General features: G+C 37.8%; 1 protein-coding gene across 1 annotated transcript in view; it reads left to right on the top strand.

Moving 5' to 3' along the window:
• Positions 1–1,883, top strand: part of LOC150078482 (E3 ubiquitin-protein ligase LNX-like) — a 129,599-nt gene extending 127,716 nt beyond the window's left edge. Inside the window, exon 10 of the mRNA XM_090384337.1 lies at positions 1,151–1,883. Within this exon, the coding sequence (XP_090240463.1) occupies positions 1,151–1,427 (277 nt within the window). The 3' untranslated portion in view covers positions 1,428–1,883. The remainder of the gene's footprint in view (positions 1–1,150) is intronic.
• Positions 1,884–20,540: the final 18,657 nt, after the last annotated feature.

Genomic DNA, 20,540 nt, shown 5'->3' with positions numbered 1-20,540 from the left:
TAGGGACCCTGATGTTTAATCTCTCTTGGCACAAGCATATTACAAATATTGATTTCTTTGCATCTAAAAAACTGTATTTTCTCTTTCGCTCTCAGTGTTACTTTTCTTCCAAAAAACTGCTCACACTCTATAATTGCAAATCTACGCTACCATGGAATATTTTTCCCACATCTGGGGCGGTGCCCCCAAAAACTCTCTCAGGCTTCTAGATTCCATTCAAAAGAGGGCAGTTAGATTAATTAATGGCCCATTTCTAACAAAGTCTCTCCAATTTCTGTTTCTGCTGCATACCTTTTATATAGATATTTCCATGGGAACTGTTCTTCAGAAGTACTGGCTTCTGTAATTCCCGCCCTCTCTTCAAAGCAGTCCAAACGCATTCTGAAATCAATCAGCATACTTTTATTATCCAACTTCAAAATGACAAGACCAACTTTTCTTCTTAATTTTTCCTTCAGGTCATTCCTTTTCTGGAACAATCTCCCTTCATATCTATTTTCGGAAAATTACAATCTGAAGAAATTGAAGTCTAATTTCAACAAGTATCTTCTTTCGTCTTTTCAACCCATGCACGACACTAAGTATTCTAAGAGGTTCTAATACCTCTTGTGCTTGAGGTTTTCATAAAAAAGGTCATATTTCCACAGTGAACTGCTGGAAAGTGACCAAGCATTCACTGGTGTCCTTATACAACCTTAGAAAAAACCAAGGGGATTAACTAATCTTTGGAAAATATGAGTTCAAATACAGCTGGGCCTCTTCAGTAAACTCTAAAATACAAAACATAGAAATCATAAATTTTGCACTGAGAAATAAATTGACAAAGCATTCCTCATATTAGATTTTCTTAATTTGTCAACAAGGTTAGTACTGCACATTATTATTTTGCCTCACATATTAATCATTAAATATGGTCCACTTTTGCAAAAAAGAAAACTACTATAATGCTTCACAAGATTAGTGTTAAAGGAAATGTTTTATGGCCATCACTATCATCTTTTTCCATTTCGTTTAACACATATTATTGTCCTTTAAGTAAGTTGTTTTAACACTTTACTAAATGGAAATTAATTTATTGAACAAGAATGGCCATATTTCTCAATGACAAAGTAGATGATTATCACCTGTAATCACTTTGTTTTGCTTTCAGTTTGCCGGTAAGTAAAGAGAGCTATGCCTTGGGATTCCCTAACTGTGTCACTATAACAACAGCAGGTTCGCCCGTGAGCGATCATCCCATCTCATTCTCATCTCGAGATCACAGTCCAAGTTCAAGTATCCGAAGATCTCGCCTGAGCATCGTAGCAGAGGACACAAAGTACAATGTGGTAAAAGAGAGTGAAGAAGATATCCACGATGTTGAAGAATACAATGCCAGCGGCTCTGAGAATCCCCTCTTACCCAGTATTTTAGTAACGAGTTTCTAAGTTGGGCTTATGGCAGGTACACCTTTTTAAATGTACAGAACTGACCGTTATACAGAAATCATCATCTTCTCCTACACTTGCTCCTTTCCCCCACCATTTCAACATAACAGTTGCCTCATTTTGTGAGAAGACTAACAGAAGAAATAAGTTTTTATACAGATGAATATAAAGGTAATGAATTGCGTGTACTACTGTAGATGAAGAAGAACACGCCCCCTCTTGTGAGGATACTAATTTTTATATTAAGAACCAAAAACATCAAGTACAAGACCAAATGATTACAGTAAGTTTTCTTTGTGTGCACTCATTTTATGTGCATTGATATGAGAATATCCGCCTTACTTTGTTGCTGATACAGGATGTGCTGGACACCTTCCTCATTGTTCCGATCACAAATATATATTTTGTAACATAAATACTCAATGAGAGAGAGAGAGAGTGAGAGAGAGAGAGCGAGAATGAGAATGAATGGAGGCAACAGAGAGAATAAATAAACATGGAAAAAAGGGTCGTTTGTCTTAGAAGTCATTGGACAAATTCCTCTTCTAGTGGAAACAATATTGTTTTGTCATGAATTAATCGGGAGAGACTGAATAAGGAGAAATTGCTGAAGCATAACAGGATCATGCCTGTGTTCCTTATGTTACTTTTCCATATGTCAGACCAATGCAGTGACTCCCACAGTAAGCATATCATCAGCAGTTTAGTCCCAATTTTTTTCAGTGTGTTTGCATAACTATTTCAAGAATATATACTTTGTATTATCACATGTCAACCTGCAATCCGTTAAAACAAATATGAAAGTGTAAAAAAAACTCATTGTTTTTTTTTTAATTTAGATGATAAATTATTATTTAAAGAAATTAAAATTCTTGACTTATTTAAACTTAAATAACTGAACTAAGGAACATTAGACATGACAATCTGAATTTGAAATATCGGTGTAAATAATAAGTGAATGAACCAATAAGAATGCATTCTATTTAAAAGAAAGTTCTTAATTATAAAATCGTTCTTTCCGATAAACACCTATCTCGACTCAGTTTTTACGACATAAAGATCAAAATTCCAAAATAATAGCGAAGAAAGGAGCTTATTTTTGTATCAGCCGCTCAAGGCATACTTTAAAGAAATGAATGTATTCTTTGAGAATATTTTAATACTATTATAATTAGGACACAAGATAGTATAACACCTCTAACATATATGTGTATAATCTGGGAATGCTTATCTGTGAATAGCAGTTTGGAGAAGCAGGAATAACCACTAAAATTCTTTCACTCAGCTGCTCCAGAAATACCAGTATTGTTGAAAATATTGTTCTTAAATAAAGAGATTATCATCCATGCTTCCAGTTATTTCTTTCTGATGATGCCTGCATCAAATACATATTATTATGAACTACTCGATTAACAAATTTAGACATTTTATAACAATTAACTTTATGAGTTTGACAGTCATTTTACAAGCCCAAGCCAACTGCAGGTGAAAACACAGAGGTTAAAGCATTTTCTGATCAGAGGCATAACTATAACTTTTGGCACCTATGGCCAAATATCAGAAAGGTGCCATTAATTTTTAATAAACATTTAATTAAATTAATTATTAGTATTAGCTTATGATGCTGGATAGCCAGGCTTTTGCTGCATCAGCCAAAACTAAAAAAAATAAAACAAAATCCACATGTTTTCCCTTCTCCTATAGGTACTGGCCTGTGAATTTCTAAGTTGTTAGCCTCAACTACCCATGGGAGCAACCTTTTTCAATGATTAACAACTCACTGTTAAAAGAAAAATTTCCTGCAATCCATTCTATATCCCTTCCCCCTTACTTTGAATTTATGACTCCTGGTTCAAGCATCATAAACTTTCATTCGTCATTCATTTTTCTATTCCCACTTGGGAAATTTGTAAATTTCAGTCATACCCATTCTAAGGTAGAATCTGGTCACCAAGTTCCTTAACTCATGTTCAAAGTATCACCTGGCGCAGGCAACCTTTTGCCAATCTCCAGACATATTCATGTCCACTACAGTACCTTTTCATTAAAATAAAGTGGTGCAGTTCTAGAGTGATGCTGCCAACATCAATACTAGACTGAACTGTGGAAAAATATTTGGCCCAACAAATCTCAATTTACCCTTTTTTCATCAATGGTAGAGTGAAAGGGTGGCATGGACCTCATGAAACCATGCATCCATTGTTTTGTGTCCACCATTCAAACAGCTGGAGCACCATTCAAGTATCATGGTATGAGGTATGTTCTGTTGTACAGACTGAATCTGCTCATATCACTAGAAGGTTGTGTTACCTCCAATGAATATCTTTCTGTTGTGTTGGACCAATTTCATGTTGCAATGCTTCATTTCTTGGAATCAGATTGTGATGGATTCTTTCAAGACAATGGTACAACTACCAGGAAATACCATGAATGATTTGAACATTCTCAACATTTCCAATATCAATCTGGTCACCTAATTCACCACATCTGAATCCATTTGTGAATATCTGGGATAGTAATAGTATTTGCCATATAGTGTAAGGAAGCCACAGGCTTTTGCAGCACTGGAAAAAAAATAAATAAAAATAAAAAAAACCAAGTAGATAAGAAAACAGGGATATGTTTGAAATGACAGTTCAGCTTTGCAGTTTCTATCAATCACAATACAGCAGCTGACAAATATCCTGATGGAAAAATGGTCAAATCTGGAGCTAGACTTCCTTACACATCTCACCTAATGGAATTCATACCATATAAGGGCTATAATGCAGGCCCTACTAGATAAAGGTTTCTAATTTTTTGGCCAGTGAGTGTAGCTATATTTACTGAAAATCACTACTAATTTAGAACTGGGTTTAAAAATATTCTAGAAATGGATATGTCTAAAATTAAAAAATTGGTAAATGGTAAAGGCCATGTGGAATTACTGGATAAGACAACAAAGAAATAGGTCAGGGAGTTTTACACATATGTAAATAAAGTTCATACAAGTAGCACAGTGGTTATAACCACTGTACTCCCCACATCAGGTGGAAAGGTTTTGGTTTGAATCCTGCCAATGACATGGGGAACTTTTATGTGCTTTATTTTTTTTCACTCCATGGCTGAGTTAGTTGGTCTCAGGCATGGATTGTAAAGTCCTTTCCTGGAAACTCAGGGTTTTTCATCCAGAAAAACAGGCAAATTGACCAGAGAATAATACATCAAATTTATGGATATAATCTATTTAAGCACATAAGTTAGTTCTTGCTTCCCTCCCTAAAAATATGGTGGCCCTAACTAATATGACAGTTTTTTATGTAAATGAAATTGGATCCTTAATAATACAAGTAAGCCTTCACATCTTTTGATTTTTTTACATGGCCGCTTTTGATGCACCAGTGACTTCTTGTCTTCTCGATTGTTACTCCTGCTAAACATTTTCCTTGGTCAATCCAGTTATGACGAAGACAGGTTTCTGAAAATCAGAAACCTATCTTCCTCATAATGAGACTGACCAAGCCACTGAAAAGCATATAATATTTATCTGATGCCTAGGAAGTTGTAATCATACCACGTGACAAAACTTACATTTGTATACCGTGCTTAATTCTTTGTTGATAACAAGAGTCAGAAGTAAAAGGGAACCACCAAGGAAGAGAAGAATGATGATGTCCTAAGCTGGATATCATTATTCTTCTCTTCCTTGGTGGTTCCCTTCTACTTCTAACTCACTCTCTCTCTGAAAAAAATTTCAAAAGGCTTAAATTTTTTGGCCAGTGAGTGTATATACATTACACCAACAATTCATACTTCTTACCATTATCTGACTTCACCCTCTTACTGGTATTTGTCCTAATTTATATCTTCACACACACAGAATTCTCAGGGTGACAAAGACTTCTGCCAGAACACCTAGATATTTAGATTATATATAGTTGCAGACTTATCCCTTCTCTCAGCTGTGTTATTTCTCCACTACATTTCATTTACTTTTTGACAGTTTAATAATGAAAGACTTCTTTCTGACATGCACACCATATTGTTTAAAGAGTTTACAGTGTTCACTACGTATGGAAGTTTTTTGTCTTACTTATTAGCATTAGCATTAGCATTAGTAGAGGCATTTGATGCAAGAAAGCAAGCTTATGCAGCATCAGCCAAAAAAAAAAAAAAAAAAAAAAAACCCACTTCCACTTCACCCCTCTGTTCATTCAAAATACCTGTCCAGCTGAGCCTTAAACTTATTTAGGCTATCAACCTCCACCACAAGGGATGGCAGTCTGTTCCACCAACCGACCACCCGCTGGCTAAAGGCAAATTTCCGCACGTCTATCCTACATCTGTCTTTCCTCAATTTGAATTTATGCCCTCTCAGGTGATTTTTCTGAGCTAGAGGAAGAATCCCATCAGCATTGAGCATGCTTAAACCATTCAAGGCTTTATACACCTCTATCAGATCACCTCGCTGGTGCCTAGTCTCCAGACACTGTAATTTGCAAAACTTAAGCCTTTCCTCGTAAGAGCACCCCTTTGTTCCATTCACTAATCTTGTTGCCCTTCTCTGTACTCGTTCCAGCAGCTCTACATCCTTCTTGAAATGAGGCCTCCAGACCTGTATACAGTACTCTAGGTGTGGCCTGACCATTGCCTTATACAATGGAATAATCACCTCCTTATCCCTGCTGGAAAAATTCCTGTATATCATTGACAATACTCCATGAGCTACTCTTGCAGCCCGTCTGCACTGCTCAGAGAACTTCATATCTGCCTGCACAATCACCCCCAAGTCCCTTTCATTCTCTACCACTGTCAGTGTAGTACCACAGAGTTGATACGTTGCCCTGGGGTTGCTGTTTCCCATGTGTAGTACTTTACATTTGTCAATGTTAAACTTCATTTGCCACCTCTCAGCCCATCTGCTCAACCTTTCCAGATCCGGTTGCAGCAGTGTAGTGTCAGTAGTGTCCTCGACAACCCTGCCAACCTTTGTATCATCTGCAAACTTGGACATTAAGCTTGATATACCATCATCAATATCATTTATAAATACAGAAAACAATAATGGACCCAACACTGAGCCCTGAGGGACTCCACTAATAACATTAGTCCATGATGAGCAGTGTCCATTGATTACCACTCTCTGTCTTCTCCCACTCAACCACCCCTTTATCCATAGCAGCAATTTGCCTCCAATGTCACACTGCTCCAATTTGTGTAGCAGTCTTCCATGTGCCACAGTATCAAAAGCCTTTCTAAGATCCAAGTATATAATATCAAAGTTATTCCCTGCATCCAGTTCTTTTGTGACTGCATCATAGTATCCAATCAAGTTGGTCAGGCAAGACTTCCCCTTAACAAAACCATGCTGTGTCTGAGCTATAACTGAAGTCTTGTCTAAATGATCCTGCAGTGCTTCTTTAACCAGTGCCTCCATTAATTTTCCTGGAACAGAAGTTAAGCTCACAGGTCTATAGTTACTTGTGTCAGCCGTTGATCCTCCTTTGTGAATTGGGGTCACATTTGCACATTTCCAGTCTATGGGTACCTCCCCTGAGTCCAAGGAAGCTCTCATAATTATGGCTAAGGGTTTGCTTACTTCCTTTGCTGCCTCCTTTAATATAACTGGATAGATCCCATCCACCCCGGGTGCCTTTCTTATGTTTATCTTCAACAGTTTCTCCTCCACTTTACTCCCAGTTATTTCAAGATTCTCTAGCTTACTGCTAGAGTTGAATACACCTCTGGCATTCCCCTTGCTGAATAACTCCTCATGTGTGAATGTCGATGCAAAATATTCATTTAGTTTGTTAGCTACCTGAGCAGGATCATCAACAGTTGACCCATCAATATCAAGTGGACCAATCTGATTCATCCCCTTCCTTCTAGAGTTTACATAAGTAAAGAACTCTTTGCTGTTTTTCTTTGCATCCCTTGCCAAGGATTTCTCGTAATCTGCCTTCGCCTGCCTAACCTCCTTTGTAACTTGGTTGCATATCAACTTGTATCTATCATAGGCTTCTGTGTCATGTGTTAATTTGTAAGTATCCCATGCATTTTTCTTCTCTGCCATATGCCTCATTAGTTCATCTGACATCCATTTTGGCCTAAACCTTGAACAATATTTCTTAGTTGGCATGTAAAGCCTAGTAGCTTCCAAGATATGTTCTTTGAATGCTTCCCATTTTGAATTTGCTGTTGGTAACATCATCAGTTGGTCCCACTGTATAGAATTTAAATACTGTCTCAGTCCATTGTAGTCGCCTTTACGGAAGCAATAACCCTTCCCTTTACCCCTAATGGTAGTTACCTCTTTCAGTAAATCCCACTTCAGCACACTGTGATCACTGCCACCTAGTGGTTCATTTATCTGCAGATTCTTAATGCATGAAGAATCACTGCTGATAATCAAATCAAGAGTATTACTCCCTCTAGTTGCTTCCTGAACATGCTGATGTAGAAAACTGTCCCAGCAACCTTGCTAGTCACTTATTAAAGTGACTAGCAAGGTTGCTGGGACAGTTTTACTCTATTTTGCATTCCAGCACTTGTGGCAGCTCCCATTTCTACTTATTGTCGTTGACATGCACTTCTGCTCCCAGACTCTCTGTTGCATTAACTTCTGCTCCCAGACTCTCTGTTGGCTTTTCTTAAGCTTCATTCGGTACACATAGTGAGCTAGTGGCTCTGGCCAGGTACATATTCACCATACTGATCTTTCCTTTCAGAACATTTTCCTATCAATACATAAGTAAAGAAAAATAATTCTTTGCTCTATATTGGAAGAAGTTTTTTTGTGCAAATGATTCATAATAAATTAAATAAAATATAGACTGATTTTTGATTGATTTGGTAGTTGTTGGCGCATCGGCTTCTGTGGCCATATTGCACCTCCCAAGGTTTTTGCAGTACTTTGATCCAAGCCCGAGGCGGGAATCGAACCCGCGACCTTTGGGTTGCCGGGCAGGTACTTTACCCACTCGGCTAGCCCGGTCGGCTAAATAAAATATAGACAATGACACTGTTAGTACAATTGCATCATTACTACAGTAGCTGAATTTTTAAGACAAACAGAATTTTGCACATTACGTGTCTTTTATACCATCTCATATTGTGAAATCCTTCACGAGTTGCCTTCCTATTATACATTGAATAAGTAATGTTTCCCTATTAGAAAATTGCTCGCTTGGTCGGAAAACCTGGGTCAGCAAACTGCTAGTTTGGGGGGGGGGATACAAGGACTAATAGATTAACAGTAGCCACTGGCAGAGGTGAAAGTGATTCTTGCACTGTTTCTATTGGAATGAGCAGAAGCCTGGAAAACAAGATGCAGGATATCTCAGAGACTGCTGGGAGTCACTGCAGTACAAGTAAACACATGCGTTGTGTAAGGGTAGCTAAGAAAAAGAATAGGTGCATGTATACTTGCGTGTACATCAATGCTAGGAGTTTGGTAAATGAATTTGAGGTATTGCTGAAAGCATCAAAGGCGAAACGTGGTGTCACACAGATATAAGTAATGCAGAACTGGAATTTGGGGAGTACAACGTCTACAGACAGGATAGGAAGGTAGGAGGGGTTATGCTATTAGTTAAGAAACACATAAAATCCAAGGAAGTGAAGCCAGTTGACATCGCTGGACAGTGCAGTGTCGAGTCAGTTTGGTGTGACATAAGCATTGGGAGATCAAAATTGAGAGTAGGAGTGTGCTATAGGCCTAATGACTCTGATGAGTATAATAAGAAATTGTACAGGGAAATAGAGTGGGCTAGTAAATCAGGGAGTCTTATAATGGGGGATTTTAATTTCCCAGATATTGAATGGAATTTGTGGGTTGGTCACTCACACACTAGCAAGGCTTTTGTGGATTTATTGGATGATTTTTTTCTACATCAGCATGTTTGGGAGGCAACTAGAGGGAGTAATACTCTTGATTTGATTATCAGTAGTGATTGTTCATGCATTAAGAATCTGCAGATAGAGGAACCACTAGGTGGCAGTGATCACAGTGTGCTGAAGTGGGATTTACTCAAAGAGGTAACTACCATCAGTAGTAAAGGGAAGAGTTATTGCTTTTGTAAAGGCGACTACGATGGTCTAAGACAGTATTTAAATTCTATACAGTGGGACCAACTGATGATGTTACCAACAGCAAAATCAAAATGGGAAGCATTCAAAGAACTTATCTTGGAAGCTACTAGGCTTTACATACCAACTAAGAAATATTGTTCAAGTTTTAGGCCTAAAAGGATGTCAGATGAAATAATGAGACATATGGCAGAGAAGAAAAATGCTTAGGGTACATATAAATTAACACGTGACACAGAAGTCTATGAATGATATAAGTTGATCTGTAATCAAGTTACAAATGAGGTTAGGCAGGCGAAGGCAGATTACGAGAAACCTTTGGCAAGGGATGCAAAGAAAAACAGCAAATAGTTCTTTACTTATGTAAACTCTAGAAGGAAGGGGATGAAGCAGATTGGTCCACTTGATGTCGATGGTTCAACTGTTCATGATCCTGCTCAGGTAGCTAACAAACTAAATGAATATTTTGCATCGACATTCACACATGAGGAGTTATTCCTCATGTGTAAGAGAATAACTTTGATATTATATACTTGGATCTTAGAAAGGCTTTTGATACTGTTGCACATTTGTTTGTTTGTTATTTGGTTTTTAGGAGCATTAGCAACTAAGGCCATATTACTCCGGGAATATGCGGTGGTCATTCCCTTGACCTTTCCGCATCCTCCGTATTTGGTGGTGACAGGCTCGAACCTCAGTCTAATCAAGAAGCGTGTGCTACGCACTGCTGCCCCTTCCCACCTGGCCTGTTGCACATGGAAGACTGCTGCATAAATTGGAGCAGTGTGGCATTGGAGGCAAATTGCTGTTTTGTGGATAAAGGGGTGGTTGAGGGGGAGAAGACAGAGAGTGGTAATCAATGGACACTGCTCATTGTGGACTAATGTTATCAGTGGAGTCCCTCGGGGTTCACTGTTGGGTCCATTATTGTTTTCTGTATTTATAAATAATATTGATGATGGTATATCAAGCTTAAAGTCCAAGTTTGCAGATGATACAAAAGTTGGCAGGGTTGTTAAGGACACTACTGATGATATGCTGCTGCTGCAACAAGATCTCAAAAGGTTGAGCAGATGGTCTGAGAGGTGGCAAATGAAGTTTAACACTGACAAATGTAAAGTACAGTCTGTCCTCGTATAGCACGATAGTTGCGTTCCTAGAAACCCTCGTGCAATGCAAAATCGTGCAATATAAACAACAGGCCCTATGGGAAAAGTGGGGCTAGGTGCCGACCACCCAAGATTGAACACACATTTGGAACCAAAACATTACCAAACAATAAATAATCGGGTAATTTTAATCGTTATAAAATACTTACGTATTTCATAACGATTAAAATACGTAATAAAAATAATATTATATTATATTATAATAAAGTATTTTTAGTATTTTTTAATACTAAAAAAGTATTTTTTACGGATAAAATACATATTTTATTCGTAAAAAAATTATTATATTAAATAAAATAGTCGTAATAAAATACTTACGTATTTTATAATACGTAAGTCGTAATAAAATATTGATAATGCTTTTGCTTCTATCGTAAGCAAACTTGTTTTTTGTTTGATTTTCTATCCAAACAGATGACAGCCGTTCCATCTCTTCCAATTCTTGTGTCTTAATCTTATGGATTTTAATTACACTTTGAGTTGTTCCCGCTATGAAAGTTGTTTTTATTCTCTCTGCATTCTTTGTAATTCTCGGCGTTGCCTCATTTAGGTCTGAAGCACGTGCAATATCACATGGTCTTTCATTTCGCTCAAAGCGTTTCACAATTTCATATTTTTTCTCTATCGACAGAAGCGGACTGGCCATAAGTCTTACGGGGGGGAAACCGCAGTGGGCCAGAAGCCGGTGTGATTTTGGCCATAAACCGTATTATGAGGCCACTACAAATTTTCCCGGGTAAAAATTTTTGACCCAGTCCGCCTCTGTTTATCGATATTGCTTCTTTTTTTTTCTCTCTGAATCTGCAGTGTCTTAGCCAGGACGCTTCCTTTTCACACCTTTTAAGTATTTTACTAATTTTTAGGGAATAAAGCAAAATTACAAGATGAGGAGGCACGCTTGATACACATAAACAAAGCTGCGCGCGTGTAGCAACTGAATAAACAACACCGTAAAGGCCGAGATACACTATTAACACCTCACATTTTACTAAAGCACATTTCTGGGGGTTACTACCATAAAACAATAAAAACAATTTCCATTTGCGTTTCTGCTAGTGCAATCTGTTATAAACTGGTAGTAAACTCCATCTAATTGCATTTGCTATTATATCGATAGCTGGAATTGTGTTGGTTTATACGTTATTATGGTGAAATGTGTTTCCCCTTCACTGATATAAAACACATAAATACATTTTCAGAATCTTCTTCGTTCCTATTGTGTTGCGTTCAGTTGGGGTGATTCCGCGTTCGACTGCCATTTCTTGTAATACAAAGGCGAATCGTGTATAAGCGAATTCGGTTCGTGTTATATAAGATAACGTTCCCCTATTTATAAATCATGTATGATCGAATTCGTGTAATGCAAACACGTGTTATACGAGGACCGACTACTACATATGGGAAACATCAACCCCAGAGAAATGTATCAACTCTGTGGTATTACACCGACAGTGGTAGAGAATGAAAAGGACCGGGGGGTAATTGTGCAGGCAGATATGAAGTTCACTGACAGTGCAGATGGGCTGCACGAGTAGCTCATGGTGTCTTATCAATGATAAACAGGAATTTTTCTAGCAGGGATAAGGAGGTGATTATTCCCTTGTATAAGGCAATGGTCAGGCCACACCTTGAGTACTGTATACAGGTCTGGAGGCCTCATTTCAAGAAGGATATAGAGCTGCTGGAACGAGTACAGAGAAGGGCAACAAGGTTAGTGAATGGAACAAAGGGTTGCTCTTATGAAGAAAGGCTTAAGTTTTGCAAATTACAGTGTCGGAGACTAGGCACTGGCGAGGTGATCTGATAGAGCTGTATAAAGCCTTGAATGGTTTGAGCATGCTCAATGTTGATGGGATTCTGCCTCTTGCTCAGAATAATCACCTGAGAGGGCATAAATTCAAATTGAGGAAAGACAGATGTAGGATACATGTCCGGAAATTTGCCTTTACCCAGTGGGTAGTCGGTTGGTGGAACAGACTTCCATCACTTGTTGTGGAAGTTGATAGCCTAAATAAAGTATTGATAGCCTAAAGTGGATGTATCCCCCAAGCTAGAAAACTACTAGCTTGGGGGATACATGGACTAATATATTAACAGTAGCCACTGCCAGAGTTGAAAGTGATTGTTGCACTGCTTTTGTTAGAATGGGCAGCAGTCTGGAAAACAAGATGCAGGGTATTTCAGAGACAACTGAGAGTCATTGTGGTACAAGTAAACACATGGGTTGTGCTAGGGTAGCTAAGAATAGGAACAGGTGCACGTATACTTGCATGAACACCAATGCTACGAGTTTGGTAAATAAATTTGATGAATTTGAGGTATTGCTCAGAACATCAAAGGCAGATATTGTTGGGATATCAGAGACGTGGTGTCACACAGATATAAGGAATGCAGAACTGGAATTTATGGTGGACAATGTGTACAGAAAGGATAGACAAGATAGGAAGGGTGGAGGGGTTATACTATAAGTTAAGAAACACATAAATTCCAAGGAAGTGAAGCCAGTTGACATCGCTGGACAGTGCAGTGTCGAGTCAGTTTGGCGTAACATAAGCATTGGGAGATCAAAATTGAGTAGGAGCGTGTTATAGGCCTAATGACTCTGATTAGTATAATAAGGAATTGTACAGGGAAAGAGTGGGCCAGTAAATCAGAGAGTCTTATAATGGGGAATTTTAATTTCCCAGATATTGACTGGAATTTGTGGGTTGGTCACTTACACACTAGCAAGGCTTTTGTAGATTTATTGAATGATTGTTTTCTACATCAGCATGTTTGGGAGGCAAATAGAGGGAGTAATACTCTTGATCTGATTATCAGTAGTGATTCTTCATGCATTAAGAATCTGCAGATAAAGAAACCACTAGGTGGCAGTGATCACAGTGTGCTGAAGTGGGATTTATTCAAAGAGGTAACTACCATCAGGGGTGAAGGGAAGGGTTTTTGCTTTCATAAAGGTGACTACGGTGGTCTGAGACAGTATTTAAATTCTATATGGTGGGATCAACTGATGATGTTACCAACAGTAAATTCAAAATGGGAAGCATTCAAAGAATTTATCTTGGAAGCTACTAGGCTTTATATACGAACTAAGAAATATTGTTCAAGGTTTAGGCTTAAATGGATGACAGATGAACTAATCAGACATGTGGCAGAGAAGAAAAATGCATGGGATATATATAAATTAATGGGTGACATGGAAGCCTATGTCCAAGTCACAAAGGAGATTAGGCAGGCAAAGGCAGATTATGAGAAATCCTTGGCAAAGAATGCAAAGAAAAACAACAAAAAGTTCTTTACCTATGTAAACTCTAGAAGGAAAGGGATGAATCAGATTGGTCCACTGGATATTGATGGTTCAACTGTTGATGATCATGCTCAGGTGGCTAACAAACTAAATGAGTATTTTGCATCTACATTCACACATGAGGAGTTATTCAGGGAAGGGAATGCCAGAGGTGAGTTAAACTCTGGCAGTGAGCTGGATGATTTTGTAATAACTGGAGAAATTGTTGAAGATAAACATAAAAAAGGCACCCGGGTGGACAGGATCTATCCAGTTATATTAAAGGAGGCAGCAAAGGAAGTAAGCAAACTCTTGGCCATAATTATGAGAGCTTCTTTGGACTTAAGGAAGATACCCATGGAGTGGAGATGTGCAAATGTGACCCCAATTCACAAAGGAGGATCAAAGGGCAACACAAGTAATTATAGACCTGTTAGTTTAACTTCTGTTCCAGGAAAATTAATGGAGGTACTGGTTAAAGAAGCACTGCAGGATCATCTAGACAAGACTTCAGTTATAGCTCGGACACAGCATGGTTTTGTTAAGGGAAAGTCTTGCCTGACCAATTTGATTGGATACTATGATGTGGTCACAAAGCAAATGGATGCAGGGAATAACTTTGATATCATATATTTGGATCTTAGAAAGGCTTTTGATACTGCTGCACATGAAAGACTGCTGCACAAATTGGAGCAGTGTGGCATTGGAAGCAAATTGCTGCTATGGGTAAAGGAATGGTTTTGTGGGAGAAGACAGAGAGCGGTAATCAATGGAAACTTCTCATTGTGGACTAATGTTATTAGTGTAATCCCTCAGGGTTCAGTATTGGGTCCATTGTTGTTTTCTGTATTTATAAATGATATTGATGATGGTATATCAAGCTTAATATCCAAGTTTGCAGATGATATGAAGATTGGCAGGGTTGTTAAGGACACTAATGACAGTATGCTGCTGCAACAGGATCTAGAAAGTTGAGCAGATGGGCTGAAAGGTGGCAAATGAAGTTTAACATTGACAAATGTAAAGTACTACATATGGGAAGCAGCAACCCCAGAGTGACGTATCAACTCTGTGGTACTACACTGACAGTGGTAGAGAACGAAAAGGACCTGGGGGTAATTGTGCAGGCAGATATGAAATTTTTTGAGCAGTGCAGATGGTCTGCAAGAGTAGCTCATAGTGTCTTGTCAATGATATACAGGAATTTTTCTAGCAGGGATAATGAGGTGAGTATCCCCTTATATAAGGCAATGGTCAGGCCACACCTTGAGTACTGTATACATGTCTAGAGGCCTCATTTTAAGAAGGATGTAGAGCTGTTGGAACGAGTACAGAGAAGGGCAACAAGATTGGTGAATGGAACAAAGGGTTGCTCTTACGAAGAAAGGCTTATTTGCAAATTACAGTGCTTGTAGACTAAGCACCTGCGAGGTGATCTGATTGAGTTGTATAAAGCCTTAAATGGTTTTTGCATGCTCAATGCTGATGGAATTCTTCCTCTTGCTCAGAATAATCATTTGAGAGTGCATAAATTCAAATTGAGGAAAGACAGATGTAGGATAGATGTGCGGAAGTTTGCCTTTAGCCAGCTGGTGGTTGGTTGGTGGAACAGACGTCCATCCTTTGTTGTGGAAGTTGATAGCCTAAATAAATTTAAGTACAGGTACTTGGAACGAATGTAGGGGTGAAATGGAAACGTGTTTTTTTTTTTTTTTTTTTTGGCTGATGCTGCATAAGATTGCTTTCCTTCATCATATGCCTCTACTAATGCTAATGCTAATGATACATTGACTAGACCATAGCAAAATTATGCCTCAAAAGAGTGGCCATCCCCAACCTTGTACTCAAATCTATAAACAGAGAGCCAATTCATTTCATTTCTCTACACCAAAATCATTGTTATCAACATGTATCAAAAGTATGATTTTTTTTTTTTTTTTTGGTAGTTGTTGGCGCATCGGCTTCTGTGGCCATAATGCACCTACCTAGGTTTTTGCAGTACTTTGATCCAAGCCGAGGCGGGGTTCGAACCCGCGACCTTTGGGTTGCCAGGCAGGCACTTTACCCACCTGGCTAGCCTGGTCAGCCAAAAGTAGTGATGAGCATAATTGAAACAATTGAATGATTAGTAGTTACTATTACTAATCATTTGTATGAAATGGCCAAATGATATAATTAAATTATGTCATTCAAATGAAGTAATTCAATTATGTTATAATTCAGTTATGTCATTCAAATGAAGTAATTCAATTATGTTATAATTCAGTTATGTCATTCAAATGAAGTAATTCAATCATGTTATTTGAATGAAGTAATTCAATTATGTCATTTGAATGATATAATTGAATAATTTTCCATAATCAAATGTATCATTTAAATGATATAAGTATAATAGAAATAATCAAATTCTCATTACTACCTCCGTCTGAAAATAAGAGATATGATCAGAAAGTTTGTGACTAAACTAATATTTGGGAAATAACCCTTACTCATTATTCAGATGGATCTCCTTTTAAGTAGTTTCCTTGACACTGTATTCACTGATTCCAATGTTTCTGCAATTTCTAGAAGCATTCCTGGTAGACTTCTTTTGAAAATGCTAACAATTCCTGTAATGTTCTGAATAATTTCCTTAGTCAATGGAGATTTGTGACCTTTCAAGGGAGATTTAAGTGAAGAAAAATATCACAGGGAATTAAATCTGCTGAGTATGGTGGATAAAGGTATCACAGTGAGAAGTACTTCAAAATGGATTCTTGAATGGAAAGTGCTGAGCATGCAGGGGCAATGTCATGATGCAAGCACAAATTCCCTGAAACCCACCATTCCACTGTTTTATACAACAGCATCCCATAATCACTTTGAAACTATTTTGTAGCATTCCTCTTTCACTATTTGAGTATTCACAGGAAATTCATAATGAACAATTCCCTGTGAGTCAATATATGTTAAGCATGATCTTTACATTTGATTGAAATTGCCATGCTTTTCTAGGTCTTGGAGAAGGTGGAGGCATGTGAATGCCAAATACAAAATATTATATTAATGTCACGTTATATTAAGGAGCCAGCTCCTTAATATAATGTGACCTTGACAATGTTCTGACAATACACACTACTCGGATTTCCTCCATTTACTATCTGGTAGAGTAAAGGCAGCGAGATTATACACTGCATCAAAGCAAATGAATGGTGGAGTGAAGTAATTTCTCATTTTTAAAATTTCAAAAACTGGCTGAAATAATTCTATACCTGATAGGAGGAAATGCTTCTCTTCAAAAAGAAATTGAATAACATGAATAAAAAATGAATATTAAATATATATAATTATATTATATAATTATCTGACATGTAAGTTAGTGCAAGTGCATCATTTCTACAAGCAGCCAACTACTAAAGAAATGGCATCATTTAAGTATATCTCATATTGTGAATGCCTTCACAATGAGTTACCATTTCACTAACACTGTACAATCTTGCACTACCTCGGCACCTCCGTAGCCAGGTGGGCAGGAGCAGCAGCGTATAGCACACGCTTCTTGATTAGACTGGGATTCGAGACCGTGACCACCAAATATGGAGGATGTGGAAAGGTCAGGGAATGGCCACCGCATATCCCCGGAGCAATATGGCCTTAGTTGCTAATGCTCCTAAAAAAAAAAAAACTTGCACTACCTCAAATAAGTAATGCTTCACCAATGGAGAATACTACTGCTACTTATTTTCGGTGGATACCATCACCCAGATGGCCATTTCGAAGCTGTTAGCTCCTCATCAGTGGGTTGGCAGGTACCCTGGTGATGAAATGATGAGGTACCAGGGTACCTGCCCACCCACCAATGAGGGGCCAACAGCTCTAAAATGGCCATCTGGGTGGTGGTGGTATCCTCTGAGAATAAGTAACAGTAGTCTTCTCCATTGGTGAAGTGTTACTTATTCGAAGTAGTATGGGCATGGCACACCTAGGATCCTGAGCTGGATATCATCATTCTTCTCTTTCTTGGTGATTCCCTTTTACTCTCTCTCTCTCAGGGTAACTTGGGAATTTTTTTTTTTTTTGGCTGGTGCAGCATAAGCCTCAGGCTTCCTTGCACTATATAGCCAATAATAATAATAATATCATGGTAACTTGTGAAGGCATTCACAATATGAGATATACTTAAATGATGCCATTTCCTAGTTACTTAGTGTTTTGAAATTATGCATTTGCACTAACTTACATGTCAGTTAACTATTTAGGGCTATAAGCCTCAGGTTTTTAGGCTATAAGCCTCACTTTAGGGCTCTATTATATAAAATATAATTTTTAAAATAATTAAATGCACATGGCATAATACTTTAAGAGTTTAGTATCTATATAATATCGGTGTTTTGATACACCATAGACACTCTTAAAAAAACTACAAAGTAGTTGTTGTGGGCATCATTTGCTCTTTCTCATATTGTGCTCTGCCTTCACGACGAGTTGCCATGATACTGCACTACCTCAAATAAGTAACGCTTCACTAATAGAAAAGGCTATTGTTACTTATTCTCAGTGAGTACCACCACCCAGACATGTTTCAAGGCTATTGGCCTATCATCAGTGGGTGGGCAGGTACCCTAGTATTGCAGACATGACGACCCAGTTGTGAAGTTAATCACACAATATGAGAGGCCAATGATGATAGGCCAATAGCCTTGAAACATGTCTGGGTGGTGGTACTCACTGAGAATAAGTAACAATAGCCTTCTCTATTAGTGAAGCGTTACTTATTTTAGGTAGTGCAGTATCATGGCAACTCGTCGTGAAGGCAGAGCACAATATGAGAAAGAGCAAATGATGCCCACAACAACTACTTTGTAGTTTTTTTAAGAGTGTCTATGGTGTATCAAAACACCGATATTATATAGATACTAAACTCTTAAAGTATTATGCCATGTGCATTTAATTATTTTAAATATTATCTTATACACCTTTTGCATCTCTCATATTGTGTGATTAACTTCACAACTGGGTCGTCATGTCTGCAATACTAGGGTACCTGCCCACCCACTGATGATAGGCCAATAGCCTTGAAACATGTCTGGGGAGCCTGGTGTTCACGGAGTTTCCGAGAATGGGTAAAAACAGTCTTCTCTACTGGGGAAGCGTTACCTATTCGAGGAGTTTATGAGCTTTTGAGTGGTGTGAGTTGAAGGAGTTAGTCCCTTTCATTCTTCTACATGTTTCTTTTTCCTCTTCCACTCCTACTATTACTTTCCCTCTACCTTTTTTGCTTTCTAAGTCTAATAGGGACAAGTGGATAGTAGAGCTATTATCCCACACATATACAAATAGCCTTGAAACATGTCTGGGGAGCCTGGTGTTCACGGAGTTTCCGAGAATGGGTAACAACAGTCTTCTCTACTGGGGCAGCATTTTACCTATTCGAGGAGTTTATGAGTTTTTGAGTGGTGTGAGTTGAAGGAGTTAGTCCCTTTCATTCTTCTACATGTTTCTTTTTCCTCTTCCACTCCTACTATTACTTTCCCTCTACCTTTTTTGCTTTCTAAGTCTAATAGGGACAAGTGGATAGTAGAGCTATTATCCCACACATATACAAATAGCCTTGAAACATGTCTGGGTGGTGGTACTCACTGAGAATAAGTAACAATAGTCTTCTCTATTAGTGAAGCGTTACTTATTTGAGGTAGTGCAGTATCATGGCAACTCGTCGTGAAGGCAGAGCACAATATGAGAAAGAGCAAATGATGCCCACAACAACTACTTTGTAGTTTTTTTAAGAGTGTCTATGGTGTATCAAAACACCGATATTATATAAAATATAATGTAATTATATATTATATAATATATAATTACATTGCAATTAATATATAATTACAATGCAATTATATAATTGCATTATGATTTTTATAATGTAAAAATGAATATAAAACAAATATACATGAATATGTTGTAGATTTCCCACTGTTCAACAATGAACTGCTGAATAATTCTCATCAATTTTCTAATGACTTGCCAAGATTTTGCAGCCAAATTGCATTTTCGGTAGGATATTCCAAAAAAATATACATATATATGCATGTGCATACGAGCATATTATGTTTGATAAATCTTGATAAGACTATTGCACTTTCATCTACTCTTTTACTTTTGCAGCAATCATCTTCTTTTGCTGAATGAAAATTCTGTCCACAGTTTGTTAATGATGCTATACTATATCCATTTGGCAAATGAATGCAAATTGAATACAGAGATCTGTACAATTTTTCATATTAAACAACAATGCAATCTTCAAATACAAATTATAATATTAAGAAAGCTCACACAAGATATGATCACATGTTAGTTTGGTTGATGTTCTTTAAGCATTTGATTACCTTGATCTCTGAGTTTTTAAAGGTTGGTTGGTTGGTTGGTTGGTGTTTTATGGCACATTGGTTTTTAAAGGAAGTCTGGTATTTCAGCAATGTATGACCACCGAGTTCTGAATGAGTCAAATACAAAAGAAAGGTACTGATATCAAGGTAGGTATATTACCTATAAGCCTTAAGTCCAGGCATGTTAGGCTAGATCTGATTTTCTAACTTTGGAATACTGAATACTTTT

This window comes from Mastigoproctus giganteus, chromosome 11 (genome assembly GCF_048544385.1).
Source record: "Mastigoproctus giganteus isolate SK-2022 chromosome 11, ASM4854438v1, whole genome shotgun sequence".
Taxonomy (NCBI): domain Eukaryota; kingdom Metazoa; phylum Arthropoda; class Arachnida; order Uropygi; family Thelyphonidae; genus Mastigoproctus; species Mastigoproctus giganteus.
The sequence above is the reverse complement of the archived record's forward strand: the minus strand, read 5'-3'. Positions and strand labels throughout refer to the sequence as shown.